Here is a 21424-nt window from a genome sequence, read left to right as displayed (position 1 = left end):
CACAATAAAGATTTTGTTTATCTTCAACGGCTGCCCAGCGGCGATTCGGCGACAACTTTACGTCGGACATCGAATATAAATGGGTCAAGTAAATTTATTGGTATTTATCTTTCAGTGCCAAAGTTAATACCACATCTGAAATCAACGTCGGCTTTTATAATATGATGAATTCTAGTTTAGACTACTTAAAATGATGCCTTTCAAATTAGTCTCGCCTAATTCACCAGACACGGACAAGCTTTAAAAGCATAAAGTTTTTTTTTAATGCGTATGATGAAAATACCACGATATTTTTTTTATATAGACCAAATCTTCCACAGCAAAAGGTATTCTCGGTTGTGGAAACGGTCTAAGATACCAACATTGAAACCTCATTGCAATAAAGCCCGAAAAATGTTTGCGATCTCACGAGATTGCGTGATTGATTAGTTGAGTTTCGTCCTTTCGAACATCATCAGGGTCTCAAAAGAGGATACAGTGACATTCGCCATTTTGCCTGAATTGGCACGTAATTTTTCTCCTTAATATATCTGCACCCCTTTCATATGTGTAGCAGTATGGCATAAAGTACCTTCGGTACGACCTGAAAGTTGGTTGATAGGGAAATCCTCTCTCAGCGAGTTTTTGTAGTGTTCCATTCAGTTCTATGGTGCCGACGCAACATTCCCAAAAGAATGACTGACTCAGGAACATAAATTCCACTTAAACTGCACAAATAAACCTCTTTGATCAGTTTGGTCAAGCAGTTGGCATTTGCTTCAGACCTTAAATCGCCACCATGGCAGCTATGGTCAGTTTTACATAAATACCGAACACCATGCCGGGCAATAAAATTCAATTGATATTTCAACGCAAACCTTTTGCAATCACCTACAGGCCTTACGCCCAAATTTAGACTTCTCCATTTTATGCATTCCGCTTTAAGGTGCTAGAATTGTATCAATGGTTGTACCGGAAACCGTCCGTTCATGTACAACATTTCTCGCATCTTATATAATCCGCCATTTTGCTGGCCATTATGGAGTTCGATTAGATCGTCGAACAGCCTAATGGGCAGTAAAGATCGTAAAAGTCCATTCATAAGCATAAATCGCTAAAAAAGTGATAGAACGAACTTTCACTGGGCCAGGCGGCACGAGCTCAGCTCATTTATAAAGTACCAACTGGGGCGGTAATTTTCCTTCTCGTATTTGGAATTTTGTTATAAATGGATCCAGATGATGATTTAGTACTCAATCTTGCGGCTGCTGTATTTGGCCATTAAAGAGTAATGATGATTTGTTGGCGGCCACCGCTGGCGACTTCCAACTACGTCTGAGGCAAGATTTTTCAGTAAAATGTAAGAGGAAAATAAAGCTCATTGTTTTGTGCCTGTTTAAAGTTCACACGGCCTAATGCAAGACTCGACTTGTGTTAATGAAGACAATTAGTTTTTTAATTTCCTCTTAATTTTGCGCAAATATCCTGTCTCGCTTCAAGAGCCGCTTTCATCGACATATTTGTCGCCAATTAAAGAATTCCTGTCAAACTCATTGATTCTCAGAATAACGAATGATCCTCATTCGCCGTTATACCATTCGGTCAAATGATCTTGTAATCATCATACAACAAGCTTAACAGAAATCCTTAAATCACAGACCCATTTCACCCAGTAATTTCGCTCAACCCAATTTTAGAAGTGTCCGCCATAGGAGACAACGACATGCATTCACACTTTAAGCAAATTTTCTACGCAAAAAGACCAAATTAGAGAAGCACGTGCATTGATCTTTGTCGCAACAGTTGTTTCATCATAATGGTTTGAATCCGATCTAAGATTGCACGTGTTTCCAACGGTTGATAATCACGAACCAGATCCGATACTTGATAAACCTCCATAAGAATAGCTACATTGAATTCAATTGTGCATTACACAGGCAATTGAATGTGAACTACGAAAATCGCAAATAAATGTAGTGGGACAACACATGAGTTGAGTACAGAAAAATAAATGATAAAAATTGATATTGCCAAAAAAATACAAGAATTAAAATATATATCCAAAATAAAGATTAATTAAATATTTTGATTTTTTTTTCGTTCCAACTGCACGAATAAATATGTACTTTAAAGTTTTTTTTTTCAAGACATATAGCAAAATTTTAATTTCAAATTTCTCGAGAACGAATTTCCGTAGGGACTTGAACCGCAATACTCTTTTTTCATAAAACATGCAGCAAAACAAAAATTGAATTGTGAACAAATTTTATACCGGGTGACAAAAAAAGCACCCTTTAAAGAGGATTCATCAGCGCCCTCTACAATGTGCATCGAAAATTTAAACGAATTGTGATTCTCGCCCAGACAAACCCCCCATTCGGCATTTTGTTCAGATGGGGACATTACAAACGAGTTAATGAATTTTTTTCAATTTTTTGATCTTCACTTTAACATTCTGTGTTTTTACAACCGTCTTCTTTTTGATGGCGGTAAGTTGGATTAAATCGTCATGTTTTCCTCTTAAAAATCTGTGATGGAATGATTACCCAACGGAAAATTCGCATCCCCATTGAACCATGAATATCCTCTTATTAATAGAAAACCCACAGTACAGTATACAAGTATACTATAGGTTTAGGTAGTACAGTACAACTATGGACTACGTGCATTTCTATATGCTTCCCCATAGTATAATTTATTGCTGACAAGCGCTTCAGACGGAGAACACGACAGATTAAACAAATACAGGGTGCTCCATTAAAAAAGGTAAGTTTGGTATATATCTCAAAAATGGCTAGATGAATGAGAAATTTTATATTACCACTGAATTCTACACAGATAAATCTATGAGAAAACCTGTTTACAAAATTACAAAGTTCTTTTAAATAAAAACGTTACAGAAAGGGTCCCAAAGTGCAATCATTTCGATATGACTCTGCATTCCAGAAGCGAAGAGACCTACGAAAAAACTGTTTGCAACATGATTTATTTCCCAAAAAAAATTGCACAGTATTGCATAAACCGTTTTGAATGATCTTCATTTCTAAATGAGATTTTTTAATAATGCCATCGAAAATGAGACACCCAGTACTGGTCTCTGGGAGGACGTCAGTGCAGCTATCCTAAAGACATCCACAAGAGTAAAAACGGTACAATTTGATGAAAACGCACAAAATTTAATAGGAAAACCGCACGCATTTTATTTCAATAGGCATATAGGTCTAAAAGAAGAGAAAAAGTTTTTTTATTAAATTTCAAACTTTTCCCTGCTTTAAACTCCGCCACTAGTACTCCATCTCACTCACACCTACCATTGTCGAGGTCTTATTACCGATGGTGAGGCCCGAGGATTCAGGGTAAATACAACCTTAAATTGAGGGAATTGCCTGTTTATAACGATCTTAAATTTGTAAATATCGGCAGCTCGCCTTATTAACATAAAATCGCGTTTCTTAGTTTCGTACGCTGCCAAACATTTTGAAATAGACTATAGATACTCAGTATATAGCAATACCCAAAACCGCATTGTTATTACTGACCTTCACAACCAAATTCAAAAATATGCCCCTATAGTGAACAACCACTAATTGTTCTTGCTCTGAAACCACACCAAGAAAACGATAGAGATCAAAGAGCACGAGTGGCCTATGGTCAATTTAAATTACCGCATAGCCGCATATTCTCAGGGCGTTCGGCCATTCATCATTGCAAATATCGATTGAATTGCGAGAGCTTAGCATGATACATGGTTTCCAGGATGTAGACATTTTTCGAAGCTCGGTCATTTCGTAATTTATCTACCGGGATTTAAGGATATTGCATATGATGAAAGCTCACGTTCCAAGACGAAAACGCAGGTGCATTACTCAGAAAATTTGAATTCAACAGATAGTTGCACAAACTGAGCGAATAACTCATAAGGAAATGCTGCATGGAAAGTTGTTTGAGGACTAATGGAACCCAAAATGTATATTCTTGAACTAAATCAAATATTGGATTGCAATATATAATTAAGCTTGTGATATTTACAAACTGGAATGCATAAATTAATAATAATTATAACAGAATAGCTACACGCGATTGTTTTTGAAAGAATGTTGTATGTGGGAGCTACAATTTACAATTAACGCGTTTTAAAGTTTCCTTCGAGGAAGGTACACCTGATTCAATATCTGCCATTGAGAGAAGGATTCTGAAGTTGTAAAGTTCTCCTTAATGAAACCTGAAATGTTTTGCTTTAAGGGAGAAGTTTGCACATCAATTCCAGATAGATAGAAAATGAGACTCGGTATAAATAGCCACAAAAAATGAGGTTTGAATCTTGAGATACGAGTTAAAGCTTAATGGCTTTAACTTCACATAATTGTGAAGAAAATGAATAAAATAATTACTTATTTGTGAAGAGACTTATTGTAAAGTCACTGACGGCCAGTGCGCCTGCTTTGTTACAACTCTTAGTTTAACTAAATTTAAATAACAATTTTTTTTTTACTATTTCTGATAGAAAATAAATTTCCTATATTTGGTCACGAAATGCAAATGATTGAGGGTGTAGACATTTCCTGGCAACTCAGGAAAGTTTCGAATTAGAGAACAACTCTTCCTGAAATAAATGTAGCCATATGCACGCACTAGGCGTTTCCTCGGCCGGAATCAGATTCTGTTTCTTCAGCATTAATTAGTTCACTAAGAAGTCGGTTACAAGGCTTTTGCATATCCATTTATCATTTCAGTTTCAATTAAGATTTTCTTTCTTGTTTCATTGTGGTTTTATTACCATATTTTTAACTACCCAGAGCGTTTAGTACGGATACGAAATATACGCAAGGTACATCAACACATAAGTGCGTAGATACAACCATGTACACCCACGTTTGCCTTTAATATAATATTCTGTCTGTGGAAGGTTTAAAAGATCGATTAAAATCGATTAGATTGTTATATAGAAATAGAAAAATGTTGCCTATTGTAGATTTCGTTATGTAATCCGTACAATGTTGCGAAATCATTAATGCCATTTGAGAAAAGGTGGTAATTACTGAAACCTTCAATATTCTCAAGAAGGTACACCATTTATGATCAAGAAGCACTGTCACAAGGTTGCGCGAGGACCTTACTATCACTAATTTCGTGTCAGTCCTAGGAACCCGATAATCAGAATCAACTTACTATTTTTAATACGGACCTGGAAATGTTATTTCATAATTTTATTGCTCCGAGCATTAATTGTTAAAAAGTAAAATGTGAAAAAATTAATTTCCGAGACTCATCAAACAAATGGTTTTTCATGTACTTCGTATTGAGACGGATCCCACTCATTAACTAAAATGATACGTTCCTCTAATTTCCTGTTTCTGTTTGGGACAGGGGTGTCTGAACAAGGAGTCGAATGAAATAAACATTTTTGCTTTTTAAAAGCCATTTATTTAAGTAAAAAAATAATAAATACAATATTAAAATAGCAAAAGTTCCTATTTACACCGATCTGCTTTCCTATCCATAGGATAATAAAATTTACGTTCTTCTTATTTCCAAGATACTGGCTCTAACTTCCACTTCTGGGTACCTTCGTTATTGCAGTCTTTTATAATAAGCTCATCAACGCCAGAATAGACGTCCAGACATTTTTGGTTTGTTAAATGGCGCAATTCTTGTGTCTACGATGAAAATATGAAAAATAAGCACTTGACATCAATATAACTAAAACCTTTTCATCATATTCCCATTTTTGTCTAGAATACGAGCTGCATGCCATTATTCTTGCCTTCATCGGACCCAAACCTTCCTTTTCTGGTGCATCCAAGCAAATTGAATCATCGGTCATTATAAACCCGTCTTTTGTCATTACGAACATTTCATCAGCAAAATCATCACCTAAACACCTAATAACAAATTATATACGAGGTGTCAAAATTGTCTGGAAACTCGTAAATATTTCCTTAAATAGTGCGTTCTTGTCCCACTTCCGAGACTCTGTGTATCAGGATTCAACCCAAACCCACGTTAGGATATCTACGTTTGCCCCAATATTACCATATAAAGAAACATCATCGCCATGTTCATGGTAACACATCCGAATAAATAAAGACCGTCAAAGTTGGCAAGTTAAGCCAAGGTTAAATATTAAACTTATGCTGGTGCAAATGGTGTCGAAACTTAATCCCCCGACATGTTTCTAGTTCTTAACAAAAAAGTATTATTTATGGAAATATTTGTGTTTACTTAGGTTTTTTCCACATCTTAGATACTAATTGACGTGAGGTTAGGTGTCAGTTATTACCTATCAATTTTCGCCAACCCCATTGGTTGATTAGAAAGCCCTTTTCTCTCCGGTTTCAAAAGACACAAATTCTTTTCCATATTCTTTATTCTACCGAAGAACCGATTGTTTTTAGGGAAAAAATGTTCTGGCCAGACGTTATCTAGATACCACTCAAAATTTTTGCACTCAAGTTTTTTTCTCAGTTCCAATCTAGAGGAGACATTTTGAGCGTCTTTCATCAGTCGCGCATGTTCGTTGAATTTGAAGAATACGTTGGCGAATTCGTCCATCCAAACAAGAGCCACTCGGGCTAGGTTGGCGAAAAGTGTTTTGTTTATACCTAAAAGAAATGCAGTGGATTAGTCAAACAACTCAAATATAAATTGAAGATTAATTAGGTCTTTTCTTTACTGAACATGAACAGTTTCGGCCGTTACAATGTTAAACTGAAGGTAACTTTTCGTATTCTTCGATGACCCATTTAATTCTGAATATTTTTGTTCTCACCTCCTGGAAATGAGTATGGTGAAGATTTCCGAAAAATGTGACCTACGTGGGAGCAAGGTGCAATTTCAATCCTTCCTCCGCATTGCCAGACCCTTAAACCAAATAAATAGGATTAAAATAAACATTAAATTTCTTAATTATCGTAAGATGGAAATACTTGGAATATTTTTGAAAAATTGGTAGATTTCCGCAGGAACCTAATAAGGTTAGATTCTTCCTGGAATCCTGTATTTCGGGTGTATTTATGCAGGGTTCGCCTTTGGGAGTAAACGAAACGTATATGGATAAATACCAGTTTAAAGTATTTTTTTGAAGATTGTATTTTCGTTTTGTGAAAAAAACCGGATATTATAAAAAAAAAAACAGAACAACCAATCAAAATAAATATTAGGCAATTTGATCGTGTAAAGGGCCTTGATATGATTTCCATAGGGTAAATAGATAGAGTTTTCTTCCATTTACTCGAAACGTATAAATTTTTGATACTTATGATGCATGTAGAATTTGTTTTTTTTACTATCAACCTAATGGTGCAAACATAATTGTAGAGTGCTATTTGAAAAAAATTACTTTTTTGAACTTCAAAATTCTAAATTTGAAATAATTTTTTCCAAAAACACTGTCAACTATTTTGCTTGATTCTTGAATTGTTTATAAAAGCTTGTCAGTTTTCCAATAACTTAAAATTTATTTCAACAATTTATATCAAATAGTTTTGTAGATAATTGAGTCTTAGTAAAGCTCTACAAATGTCGAAAAAGTCGTAAAAATCAAAATAATGTTAGTTTCCAAAGGCAAACCCTGTATGATTCCAGACTTAAACCCCAGGTTAAGGTTAGTTGTATAACGGCGGAATGCCACCTTGGGGGATTAGTGTCTTGATGAAAAGAGGAACATGTTCAGGTCTATATCCTTCCTTGTAACCTTTTCAAGTTTCACTTCATCGTTGCCTTCACATAAATGATCTTGCTCATTATTAGATCTTACAATATCTGTTATTGGGCAACTGCCAGAAGACAGGGATCCAATAACGGCCCCCAATTATTTTGACAATAATAATTACAGGGTCTGTACAAGTCTTGACTCTGTTCGTACCTGAAAGACATTTCCAAATTCTCTCCTCCCCAAATATTCATATCTTCATCGTAGGCTCCAATCTCAAAAAAGTAATTTTTCTCAATAGCAAACAAACCTCCAGCCATGGTAGGTGAGGGAAATGGTTTCGTCACATCCAATTTTCTCTGCGACATCTGTTTACCGCCCAAGGTGTACCACCTGAAAATTGCCGAAAATTTGTCAATTAATTTTCCATTTATCAGCTGCAAACCCTCAAACCTGAATTGCAAATTCCAGTTGAAAGCGCCCCAGTGAAGTTCAAAACTCTTGACATAAGCAAACGAATCATCGTTGATGATATCAATCACAGGACAAACTACTGTTTTCCTGTCGTTTTTTATCACAGATAAAAGGGCCTCCAACCAGCCCTTAGTACACTCACAATGCGCATCTAAGAAAGTTAAAACTTGACCAGAAGCAACTTTAGCCCCCTTCAGACGCGCTTTGATCAACCCTATACGTTGTTTGCTTCTCAATAGTCGAATATCTACTGGCAGGGTTGCGATGTAGTTTTCTAGGGGTTGTTTTAGGAAGTCTGGAATTGTGGAAATACAAACGAATATTTTAGTTTTGATATTTAAGAGCGAGAAGTCGTTGAACCTCTTTCACTGGCATCGTCTACCAGGATGATTTCCTGTAACAGTTCTTTCGGTGACCTATTAATAACACTCCAAACGGTTCGCAGCAGAGTTGACCAAGCCTCATTGTGGAACACTATGATAACTGTGGTCTTTGGATAGGTGAGGTAGTCGTCGAATTTGGAAATGCACCTAAAATTTTATTATATAGGATAGGTTTTTTTTAAGTATAAATGAAAAATTATGCCGACAATAGAAACGTCCAGAAACACGTGTACGATAATATGATGATTGTAGGTAATGGAGGATGTGACGAAGTGACTAGTCCCTACCGCTTCTTTTCGCAAATTTTCAATCGAACCATGAATTGTTCAATTGCTGAACGGGTTAAAATCGTTTTTATTTGTGAAACAGAACAAAGTTGTTTTTTACGAATCTCAAAAGCATTTCGTCAGCGATGTCCTGGAGCAAACATTGATATGGATAGATTTTTGGAAAATCGATACGAAAGTTTGAAGAAACCAATTCTGTGGTCAACAAGAAACGAAATCAATCTATGATATTAGATGAGCTTCCTCAAACCGAAGTTCTCTGATAATTTGCCGAAAATCGACCATTGTCTACCCGTCAGGCATCTACTTGAACTGGACTATCAACAGCATCCGTTCGAATAGCTTTAGAATAAGAAAAAAAATCATCCAAACAAAATTCAACTTCAAGAATTTAACGCAGATGATCCAAATCGACGAATCGAATATTATTAGGTGATGCATGTTTTAATAACTAACCAGCCCCAACTACTGCTAAAGGTTTGCTTCAGTGATAAGTGCATATTTTACTTGAATGGTATTCTCAACAAGCACAACTGTAGAATCTGGAATAATTCAAATCTTCATGTTACGAGACAAGGAAGTACTCAATATCCACAAAAACTGAACGTTTGGACCGAAACATTATCATAAGACCTTCATTTATTGACAGTAATTTGAATAGTGAAGTCTGCCGTGATCTTTTAGAAAATGTTGTGAAACCTTTGATAATCCATGAGCTAGAGACTACAACAGGAGGAAAATTTACAAAGATTTCAACAGGGTGGTGCACCGCCACATTTTGTTTTACCTATTAGGCAGTAATTGGATAGTAATTACCCCGCAAGATGAATTGGAAAGGCAAAAGCGATAGAATGGACCTCTAAGTCTCCCGATCTGACACCTTTGAATTTATTTTTGTAAGGAGTACTTGACATCCGTAGCGTTCAAAATCAACGAAAAAAAAATTAAGAGTTAAGATAACGAAATAATATTGAGTGTTTTGCAACTTTTAAGGAAACTTTTGTCAACGTGTGTCGAGAACGTGAAAATTGTTTGTATGATTCCATGGAAAATAACGAACACCTATTATAAAAAATAATTAATAACTCATACGCTTTGATTTCATTACTATAAAATTTTGAATTTATTATCAGTTCTGTTACTTATTCCTGATTGAAAACTATTTAATTCTACGCCTAGGTGAAGACGCCTAGATGAAGACACCAGTAAAATCTATGAGCAAGAGCTCATAGACCGGAACCATGCCCGCGCTACTAAAACGAACGACTTGGGGTGGCTGGGATGCATTTGGTAGAAGATAGTGAGTTCATCATATTCTAAATCATGTCCCCCATAATAATATAGCAGACGTGTTTTTAGATTTTCCTATTACTAGCATAATTTTCAAGACATTTACAGTTTTAAAAGCCACCCTGTATACTTCAGATGCTTCCTAACCATGTTAAATACAATGTTAATGTTAGTACCTACTTTTTTCTTCTGTAGTCCGGCAAAGATCGATTCAAAGGAATTCGATCACTTGCGAGCAAATTAAATCGGTTTATCTGGAAGAGCTGTTGCATCTCCAACACATCTTTAGGGTCTATGATCACAGGATTGCCATTTTTCCCAGCATTGGGCTGCGGGTTGAAGTGATTGACGTTAATCATGTTATAGGATGCATTGGGGATGTTCCCCACAGGGTTGCCGACGTAATGGCCTATAACCACCTTAATGCCATGCTTGTCTACGTACTCCTCCTGGTTGTTTTCCCTAGCAACATGTTTTCAAAAATTGAAAATAATATTCACGAAAAACTTACCTGAAAATGTGCTTTGGGTGTATTTGAGTTGTCCTAGAAAAAATTATCCATACTAGCGTGATAATTGCGGACAGGAAGAACAGAACTGCAGGCCAAATCCTTTTACATTTTCGCAGGGGTCCGGCTAACATTTTACTGCAAACAAGCATTGTTTCTGTTAAGTTAAGCGCAACATGTTTAGACTTAAACAATATGATGTTTCCGCGAAATCATAATTGATAATATAAATTTATTTTTCACCTCTGACCTCCACAATAATTAAATCCTCTGTTTGTAATAATATGTTAATTTAACGCTGAATTATAGGAGAAAGTAAATGTCACATTGTTCTTAGTATATAGGGTGTTTTAGGAAGAAAGCACCACAGGTTGAGGGTGGATTGGCCCTCTAAAGTGTAGTTAAATTCAACTATGACTACGGCTCCAGCCTGATTCATTTTCGAGATCAATATAGACGTTTTAGTACATTTCTTTGAAAACCTGCCTTTTTTATCTAAATATGTCTCTACATCTTACCACTTAAAAAACACACAAATGCGATTACATTTTAAAGCTCCACATTAAATTTCCCAAAAAATAGGATAATTTTTGTTGATAAATGTGCCCTTTTGAACCCAACGTAGACCCCTAAAGAATAGGAAATCTCAAACCCCTTATTTCTTAGTATATAGCTCAAGCAATGAATCTCCCCACTATATCTTTGGGGATTTCGTCAAAGTTGCCCTATTTAACGTTCTTTCGAACGATATACCCACTTTTAAGATTCAAAAATTTGCTTTAAATACCTCGTGAAACAGTGAAAAACAACAAACAGAAAACATAAAGGTGGAAATGCCGTTAAAAAGTGTATTAAATAAGATAAATTTGCTGAAGTCTCCAAAGAGGGAGTTGGGGAGTTCATTGTTTGAGCTGCCATTGAGGAGTGATAGCACGACATATAGAGTTTGAGGTTTGCCTATTCTCTAGACTTCTATGTTGAATTCGAAATAACGCATTTGCCAACGAAAATGATCCTTTTTATAGGAAATTTAATATAGATTTTTAAAATGTAGTCGTGTCGGTGGGGTCCTGTTCGAGTTCAGGGTTCAGGTTCCGACTTAGGGTCTGCTTCATGTTCTCAGTTGAAGGGTCCATTTCAGGTTCTAAGTTCGGATTTTCGGTGGGAAAAATAGATACTGAGGGGTAGAAAGTGAAAAAATAGCAGGTTTAGATTTTTTAAAAAGCGAGTTTTCAAAGAAATTTACGAAAGTGCCGATATTTCGAAGAAAAGTCAGGCTGGGCCCTAATTCTGGCCGCATTTAATTATATTTTATACGATCTATCCACCCTCAACTTATGACCCGTTCTTCCTGAAAGACCCTGTATAATGGGTCTCGTGTTTGAAAAAAATTAAAATACTACACGAGAATATCAGTTCTGATTCAGTGCAAACGTTTCGATGTCTCCTCGTATATAATATAACGTGGTACCATCACTTGAAACTTGGCCTCTGTAGTGGAGTTTAATCCACCGGCTGTAAGATGGTGCCACATTGTTAAAGGTACGCTGCAAATGGTACAATAGTGGGTACCTAACTTTTGAAAAACACTTTTTCTGGTACTTACAGGGTTTCAAAAGTGCGAAAAAAAATTCAGAGTTGGTTTGCTAATTACTATAATGAGGAAACTTTCTCGACTTACCCAAAATACATATTTCTCATCCATCTCGTTGAAGACACATAAACAGCTACCTCAGAACGTTAACCTTTAGTATGGTACGACCAGGTTCTGTTGCGTTTCGTTTGTTGGTAGGGGCGTCTAAGATAGTAAATATGAATGAAGCCGAACCATTGCCAAGGTTCTACCACTTTCGCTTAATAAACTGCGTTTTATTGAAGTTCGAAAATTTTTTGTTGTAAATTTTATCAGCTAAACGATTCAATGAAGGTTATTTGTCTTTTTTTTCGTGAAAAGTTGTAGTGTTTATATTAGATATTTTATGGGCGTTTTGATTGCTTGTGGTTAAAAATATAGTTAAAAAACTGGCATAGATCCCAATATGCGTGGATTGGAACTATAATGTCTGTGATTTACAAGAATCGGAAAAATGGTTGTTAATTGGACAAAGTAGGTATCAAACAAATACAAAATGCAAACATTCAAACGTAATATAACAGAGTTTGTAATAAATCACTCTCTATGAAAATGAAAAAATAATTAGAAATATGTGAGCTTACGGTATAAGTTTGGAAATATTTCACAAATACAAATCGAAATCTTAAAAATTTAAATTATAGCACAATGCGTAATAATAAAATTATAATACGATTTGAAACTAATTAGCAGGGAATTAAGAATAAAAAGCATTTTCAAATTCTAATTTTGAAAAATCCAAAATCGCATTTGAAAAAAATGGCCTGACATTTTTATTTCACATTTCCAAAGCGCTTTTTACATCTAAATATAATAATAAACTTCCTTTGTTTACCTTTTCACGTCCAATATACGTGCATAAAGAGGCCACAATTACATAAACTTTTCTTGATTTTCCAAGGGCTTTTGTGGATGCTGACGTCAGAGGCTCTAAGACTCCACTTGTTTAAACACAATTTATTGGGTCGAATGCCTAGCTCATTAAGTCTATTGGTATTTTACAACTGCCACGTAAATGATGAAGTGATTTACTACACACGATAGCATTTGTTGAACGGTAGGGATTAATAAGCTTTAGCGCTATATTCTTACAGAGCCGTGGGCAAAGGCGCATGTACTATTTTGTTTTAAATATTTTCAATCCCATAAATGCTAAAAATCTTATTAACTGCAAGTCTGCTGGTTCTTTCGCGTTGACCCTTCTTGATTGGTTAAAATAGTTAAATTTGATACCCGTCTTACTATTGCCCATTTTAATTAGGTAATGGTGATTTTTCTGGTACATAAAATTTTTGAGTTTTGGAATATTTTTGTTTTAACATTGGTCGGGGTCTCGTTTACATTAAGCGTTTTTCGGTAAAACGCCAACACTAACAACTTGATAAAATTAGAATAAACATAGGTATAGATCAAAAAGAAACTACTGGGTTTGCAAGAAAATACTAATTTTTTAAAATCAAAAATGTATTTTATATTAAATTATTAAAAGTTCTATATACCTATAAATGAAGGCGCTAGGACTAGCCATAACATGTTAAATACAAGGAGGTTCTTTTTGTCTGTACAATAATGATTTTAAAATATACAAATGAATAATAAACATAGAAACATAAGTATTACCTAAGGTATCGGGGGTAAATAAAGGGGTACTTTAGGTATGATATGAATACATTATTTCTGATATAATAGCAAGTATTTCTTATATTTATTCTATTCAAAAGGAATTACCTATTATAAAAATGGCAGTACAAGTTTTGGTCTTTTATTTAGGTGAACTACAATATCTTTAACATGTAAAATTTAGAACATCGAAGAGGATGATTTAAAGCGACACCTTTAAAATTTTGATTTGCACCTAGTAACATTGATAATGTTCTAAAAATGTGTAAAAAAGATTGCCTATAGTTTGATTATAACAGTATTTTACACAATTTTACTAACGTTAATATGAATATTATACTTTATCAGACATTTATTAGACAAAAGTCATTCCTTATGGTTTATAAGGTTTTATGTGATGGTGCTTAGGAGATGTGAGCAAAAATTTATTTAAAACGAAGTGTCGAAGACCCGAAAAGATATCCTACCTTGCAAAAATAAAGAATGGCTTATGAATCATTGATTTCAGTTGAATTGTAGTAATATTTTTTAATAACATAATATAAAGGCAGTACAATTATTGGACGTTTGAGCTTCGTCAAAAGTCCTGCGTTCTGACCAACGCTTAGTTAGCAAGAAAAACACCTTAAAAATGAATTTTGATTCGCTTTTATTCTGACCTCTTGCTTGCTTACAATTATTGTCCTAATATGTACCTTATGCGAAATGTGCTAAGTGGCTTATATTTAATTAATTTTATGCTACAAATGAGAATTTTGCAAATTCCACATCGACAGTGACGCTCGTAAAGCAGGAAGAGGGGCTCAAGTTTGCAATTATTCCCAAGTTTCACATCGCAAACTCAAGCCCTTTACAAATTTATTATTTGCTTTTTAATTAAATTTATCAACGAATATCACAAAAATACAGAAATTAATATTTTTGATTACCCTACAACAGATTTATAATAAAATAATATTTACACAAGGTTACAAAGAAATAACAAAAGGCAAAATCGTTTCGTGTTTATGTATATGGTTATACTACATACAAGCCCTGCCTTTACGCAAAACATTACGCTTAATAAAGAAAAAAAATAAATAAAATGTCTGTACAAAAGGGTTATGTTTCCGGAAAGCGGGGGCTGTATCTTTGACTAAACGTGATGGAACACTTAATGGTAATCATCTTCGTCAGGTATATTAAAATTAACATTTAACTTAGAAAGATATAATACGCAAAATAGGATATAGTAGGCGTGTATATTTTGTGACGAATGCATGTGATGACGTATGTTTATAGTCTGTACAAAAATATAGCTTTAGGAAATTTATGGAAATGATTTAATTTCCAATTGCCAGAAATCACTGTAGACATGTGAGGTTGAAAATATCACTCAACAATCACGAACATTTTTCAAGATGACTAACTGAATGTTGCCGGCTATATGTTGTTCAATAACTTGTGACATACACAGAAGTAATTGAACATAAATCGTGATTTCCAATTGTTGCGAAATTAATTTGGGACGGCCAACCCATCGAAAATCCATCAGTAGGAACTTTCCAATTTCAGTAAGAATTGAAGTCTGATGAATTGAAGAATTAGCGGCTCAATGACTTTGGGCTACGGTTATAGCGGGCGCGTTGTCTGATTTACCATCGTTCTTATGAATGCATCCGACCATGCACAAGCAATCAATCAATATACAGGGTGATCCCAATTCGACGTATATTATGTAAATATCTGAAACTATAAGAGATACGAGATGGCTTAAATTGATGCGAAGTAGCAGAACTCAGTGCCCAAGAAAATGCCACTTTGAACCGAGAAAAATTCCGAATACTTTCGGAAATATATGAAAATTTCGATTTTTTCTGCATATAATTTTTATTTTTTCTTGACTTTTTAAAGAAATGTTTGAAAACAAGTATCGCATTATTATTACCACTTTTTTGAGGACTCTTAGCATATCGATTTGCATTAATTTACTAAAAATGGAAAATTTTTAATTATCGTCATATTTTAAATTATTTAATTAAATCTCGAATTTAAATAATTTTTAATTCCACTTTTAATGTTTTTTGTTCTTGCAAATAGCGCTCTGAAGATAATTGAGCATTTATGTTACAACCGTAATACATTTTTATTGTATCGCGCTTTTCAAGTGATGAGAACATCTTATTTTATTTTAATAATTAATATCAACTTTATAATTCACCGAATAAATCTGATAGATCGATAATTTCACAATTAAACAATTCGTCATTTGTTTACTTATTTTTAAAAAAGTAGAACGAAGTAAACCTATAGCCACGTGCTTGTTCAGATATAAGATTTTTTTACCTTATAAGTCCTATCTAGTTGTTATACTTTATAAAAAATTACTTATATTATTTATTTCATATATTAAAATTGATTGGAAGCTTTTATTACGCGAGCAGGCGAAACTACAACAAAGACAAACTTATGCTAAAAACGATACATGCGAGAGTGATAGACATGTGCACTTTTTAAGAGGATATTTTAATTATATTTATTACTTTTTTTGATGGTTAGTATACGTAATTGCTCTTAGAGGGTAATAAAAGAAAAGATAAAAAATCTAGGTCCGAATTTAAAAAATTGAGTTGATGATGGTGGTTCAAAGATAAAACGTAAGATTTAAAATTTTACAACGCAATCCTGTAGAGATGAAAAAGTGATAAGGACGATGCGACATTTGTTTTGAAACATTCTTTCAAAAAAAGTAACGAAAAAATAAAAATGACATGGAAATATTTCAGGTTTTTCTCGATATCTTCGGAAATATTCGGAATTTCTTCAAGTTCGAAGTGGCATTTTTTGGGCACTAAATTGTGCAACTTTGCCCCTATTTAGGTGACCCAGTATCTCTTATCATTTTCAAGATCCCTAATGATACGCCTCGAATTTGGGCCACCCAGTACATACAATACAATACTTGCGGTTATTTAACGTGTGAATAATAATTTTTCAAAATACGCACGACCGTTATTTAAATTTGTTTAATTGTTTATCAAAACTATGAAAACAAAATGAATAGCGAAAATCTTATAACGCTTGTCTATGAACATAGATGTTTGTGGGATGTGGAAAACAAATAATTTCAGTGCAGAGATACATCACGGAAGTCATGGGAAAAATTAACAAGAAAATTCGTTTGGTAATGTGCATTTTCTAAAATTTGATCGCTTACAAATATCCTCTAGAATTCCTTCTAGAATGTCAAAGACTCCTTCTGGCGTGACTGCGAAATATTCGCGAAGTTTTATGGAATCCTTCAATCTTCAAATCACGCATGGAACTCTCCACTTACTTGTCTTGACGCAAAAAATTGATTCTAATATAACGATCTACATTTTCTCGTTAATAAAATTTGAAGTAAATTACTATCTAATAAAAAGTAGTAATAATCAACTAGTCCTATTTTCTAATAATGAAACCGTTTTGAATAGTAAATTAATATTCCCAAGACAAATGTACGCAATCAATTTATCGTAGCTATTTGAATAGTCTACGTTATTCGTCATATAATCCAACTATTATAACCACAACGTTCTGACGTACATCCTTTGAACATATATATCATAAAGATGATTCATCAAAAAATGCATTCATTATAAACGTAACCTTAAACAACCTTGAGGAATGCCAAAGGCTTAAAAAATATTCAAAGCTGAATAACAGCAGATTTTTTTTTATAGAAGATAAACCAGATTTTTTCAAGAATTAGGCTCGAACTCTCATCGTAAATTTCGATCTTTAATCATTTGAACAACCAATGAACGAGCTCAAAACAGTGGTGAATAGTTGGCAATTATCTGAAAAACTAAGCAGCCCCGTGCTAGGCAACAGCTCTCAAGAAGTTCTTCAAAGGAGCCTGTAGAATCAGAGATAATGATAATATACTTTGTGTTTACATGGATAACGATAGGGCGCTAAAAAAAATTTGGAATAATAAGGCGAAAATCAAGAAAGATTTGGTCAGCAGAAAAAAAAGAACGGCCAGGAGTTCCAGGACCAGAAAAATCAATCCGAACTGGATAATTCTATATCTTCCATTAATTTCTCCCAGGTAGTAATAAATTTTCATGTATAGCACTTCTCTTTACCAATGTCTTTTATAACTTTTTGCGCTAACTCCGTTAAGAGAGATAACTATTGATTTAACAGTATTTGGGAAGTCTATAACTTGAAAAATAACGATCAGATAGAATAGAACAGAAAACTGAAACAATTAAATCGAATTAGATGGTACCTCATTTCGCATTGAAGAAATCGCTTTGGGCAATAATTCATTAAAAACGTCCTTGAAAGTTCCGATTTGAGGGTCTCAGTTGTAATAAGCCTCGGAGAAATCTGTAGACCAACAACTTTCACCCAATAGAAAACTGCTCATAATTTTTGGTCGTAGAAGAGAAAAAAGGGAGATTGGAACACGTAAGACAATGACATTAACACTAGATTTACCACACCAGTCCTAATAGCTGGATTTTAAATTTTACTTTCAAATTCCTACTTTGTTATTATTTTTTAAATAACATCAGGCGGTTGGTTTAATTTTTTTGTTCAAAATCAAAAAGTTTTTAATGGTCATTGGTGCATATCCCAAACCAGTCAAAGTGACTGGTGCAATTTTCGCTATTATGGAATGAATGCGCAATTGCGATAAATTATAACTACTGCGCAATTTCAGCACGGTCAAAACAAATGCTATGCTAGTGACAATGAAACATAAATATGACAGTCGTTGATTGAAGTTTGCGGGATGGCGGTTGAGGAATTTTGTTGAGAATACTGAAAAGAAAGCATTTGTTTTGATAATGAAAAATTCAAAACCACACTGCTTGATAAGAAACCTAAATATAAAGAGCAATGTTATGCTATAATTAGTTTCAATTTATTTTTATAATTATCGCCAGGCCCCAGAAGTTGCAAAACGAAAAAAACATCCTATGTTTTTGAACAATACAACCGGCATGGTTATTAAATGTTGGCATGTTGAAAATAATGAGTTTCATGATAGCGAAGGAGAATTATTAGATAACCGAAGTGATCCACATCACAGGAACAACAATAAATAAAAAACACAAGGCAAAATCTAGGTCTATAAAAACTGCGGCCAATTCAATACTATTAATTGAGAATTGAAATAAAATTGCGAATTGCTAATTATGTTATTGGTTTACTGTCCTGTTTATTATACTGTATAGCATATAAAAGTAATTAATCATTTTTTAATTTTATAGGAAGACTAGAAACCCAATTAATTTTTTTTTCTTAGGCTAATCATAGTTTTGACTGGAGTCGGTAAAAATGTAACAGTCGAATTGTCGGTATATCTAGTGTCAATCATAGACGAGCATTCATATAGTTTTTAGAAGCGAACGGTATTTACGGCTCATTGGGATCTTCTATCTTAGACAGTTTACTGATGAAAAAGTTCTCATGATTTACAAATTAAAAAATTCATCATTTGCATAAATTTCCTCCAGAAACTTAAAAAAGCCCACTTTTTCACAATATGTAGCACCATTCCTAACTCTTCTCCTGTATCACACAATTCAGTCACAGTGCACTCAAGAGATAAATAACATTAGCTTTGAAACTTACAGCTTTATTATACCAGGCGGTTCGGAGCTTATTACTTGGTTCCAGACCGCCCTAAACCTTAAATCATACTCGTTGGCAGTCGCCGTAGCTGGTTGCTTTAACGTTTGCTTTAATTCCACTTTATTGGCACGTAGAATACTTATCAGAAAGGCACTTACTTCATGGTGCGTCCACTCTTGTCCTTTCTTACCCGCGAGAAGAAAATTCGCTTCTCTCCGCTCTCGAGACATTAGTCAGAGTCGCGCGAACTCATGAGCTGTTTCGGATATGAGAAAAATGTAACTGGAATGATCACACTTAAAGCTAAATGCTTAAAAGTAATGAATAATATAAAAAAAAACTAAAGTTACGAAAAGTTACTCTTAGCACAGCCTGTATAATGTTTTCCGGTTAGGTTCTTGCAGTCACGTGGAGAACTGTCCAAAAAGATAACACACTTAAAACTAGACTACTTAATAGAAAACTGTTTCGTCCGCCATTTCATAAAATTCTCAAAAAATATCTGGGAAACTTACGATCTGTGTGTAGAAATTACCTGATTCATTATTGAATGCTTTTTGATTCATCGGAGGCTCAACTTCGTTCGGAAAACTATTGTAGTATCACAATTTAGGATAGAAAATTATATTATTACACACTGGAAATGAATTTCATGAACAAATAGCTTTGACTAAAATGGCAGTTTAGTTTATAGAGCGACCTAAACTAACCCGAAGCATTAACGTTTAATTTTGGGGCCACCCTGTCTGTGCTACAAAATAGGTATTACTGGTCAGCGCCAGGTTACGTATAAAATATTTTAGAGTCTAGAGCGACTTTTAATTTCTTTTGAGACCTAGAAAAGGCCTCGTTATCTACCTAATACAGTCAGTCTATAAATTTCAACGTTAAGAATATTTTTAATAATCATAATAATAATATAGAATATTATTATTATTATTATTATTATTATTATTATGCTAAAGATTGAGTGATTTTGGCATATATCAAATCCAGTGCAAAATACAGCTAATAAGTTTGGTTTCTTTTATTGGTCTATTTGGGGGTGTTGAAGTAGCGCAGGACCACGTAACCGAGGAACCGGAACACGCACAAAAAGCCCAGTAGGACGAGGGTGTTTGCCCATAAGGGAAGGTAGGCTCCTTCGGCTTCCAGGATGGAGGTCACTGGGATGAACTTCAGCTCTTGACAGATGGCGAACTTTGATTTTTTTGCACATCTGGAAATAGAGATGTAAATTACACAAAATGTGATTGCCGCATAAATATCAGTTACAAAATAAAATATTGTGTTGTGCCGTAGTAAAACTGTCCATTATACCCTGGGCAACAACAAATTAAAACGCTCACTATGTCTCGACATGAACCGTTACCTGAATTTTTATACGATTTTGTTCACTCGGCTAAGCCAGATCGAATAACTAGATCCATTTTGTGCCGAACTTATTATTATTCTGGTGGTTTACTTTCTAATGTCGACTTGCATATACATAGAAAACTAAAAGTCCCGCATAAATTCACCAAAAATTAAAAGAAATATTTTTCACAAAAATACTAGAACACGTCAAATATTACTTTTAGCTGTATATTTTTGACCTAACAGACATGTATGCACCCTATGTTTCGGATAACTCCATTAAAAAAAAGTCCATAAGTGTAAAGTCAGGCGATCTAGCAGGCCACTTTAATAGACATATTGCTCAAATATTTCAATAACTGTTGAATTCTAGATATTGGTATGTTGTGGAAATATGTTCAAAATTCCTCTAAGAACTCAAAAACGTCTTAATATACATGGAGTTCCATAAGAATCAAATGAAAAAGTGCATTTATATACTATATGGGCAAACCTGTATACAAGCCTGAAAATGCACGACAAAAAACATTATTTGATAAGTTCCAGCATTTTCCTGAAAAATATTTCCTTCAATTTTTAACGAATTTAGGCGGAACTTTTGGTCCACTATGCACATTAAATTGCACATCT

At 34.2% G+C, this 21424-nt stretch overlaps 2 protein-coding genes across 4 annotated transcripts in view; both read right to left on the bottom strand.

Annotated features, from left to right (window-relative positions):
- Window positions 1–5380: 5380 nt before the first annotated feature.
- Window positions 5381–13255, bottom strand: LOC136347447 (polypeptide N-acetylgalactosaminyltransferase 3-like). Of its 2 annotated transcripts, XM_066297458.1 has the most exons (11): window positions 13041–13255; window positions 12254–12370; window positions 10576–10710; window positions 10245–10526; window positions 8465–8634; window positions 8084–8399; window positions 7844–8023; window positions 6749–6840; window positions 6260–6581; window positions 5687–5861; window positions 5381–5636 (listed from the first exon to the last, which is right to left on the bottom strand). In XM_066297458.1, exons 2-11 carry the CDS (start codon window positions 12271–12273, stop codon window positions 5505–5507), a joined length of 1824 nt encoding a protein of 607 aa, XP_066153555.1. In that variant the 5' UTR covers window positions 12274–12370; window positions 13041–13255; the 3' UTR covers window positions 5381–5504. The 2 variants fall into 2 exon arrangements, with proteins under 2 accessions (XP_066153555.1, XP_066153556.1); XM_066297459.1 differs by lacking the exon at window positions 13041–13255 and having other exon boundaries at window positions 10245–10513; window positions 12254–12433.
- Window positions 13256–13667: 412 nt separating this feature from the next.
- Window positions 13668–21424, bottom strand: part of E23 (Early gene at 23) — a 158119-nt gene continuing 150362 nt past the window's right edge. For both annotated transcript variants that reach the window (XM_066297456.1, XM_066297457.1), the window contains one exon: window positions 13668–20657. In XM_066297456.1, coding sequence (XP_066153553.1) covers window positions 20474–20657 — 184 coding nt within the window. In that variant the 3' untranslated portion in view covers window positions 13668–20473. The remainder of the gene's footprint in view (window positions 20658–21424) is intronic.

Source organism: Euwallacea fornicatus, chromosome 28 (genome assembly GCF_040115645.1).
Source record: "Euwallacea fornicatus isolate EFF26 chromosome 28, ASM4011564v1, whole genome shotgun sequence".
In the NCBI taxonomy this organism is placed as follows: Eukaryota; Metazoa; Arthropoda; class Insecta; order Coleoptera; family Curculionidae; genus Euwallacea; species Euwallacea fornicatus.
This window is presented reverse-complemented; position numbering and strand designations above follow the sequence as displayed.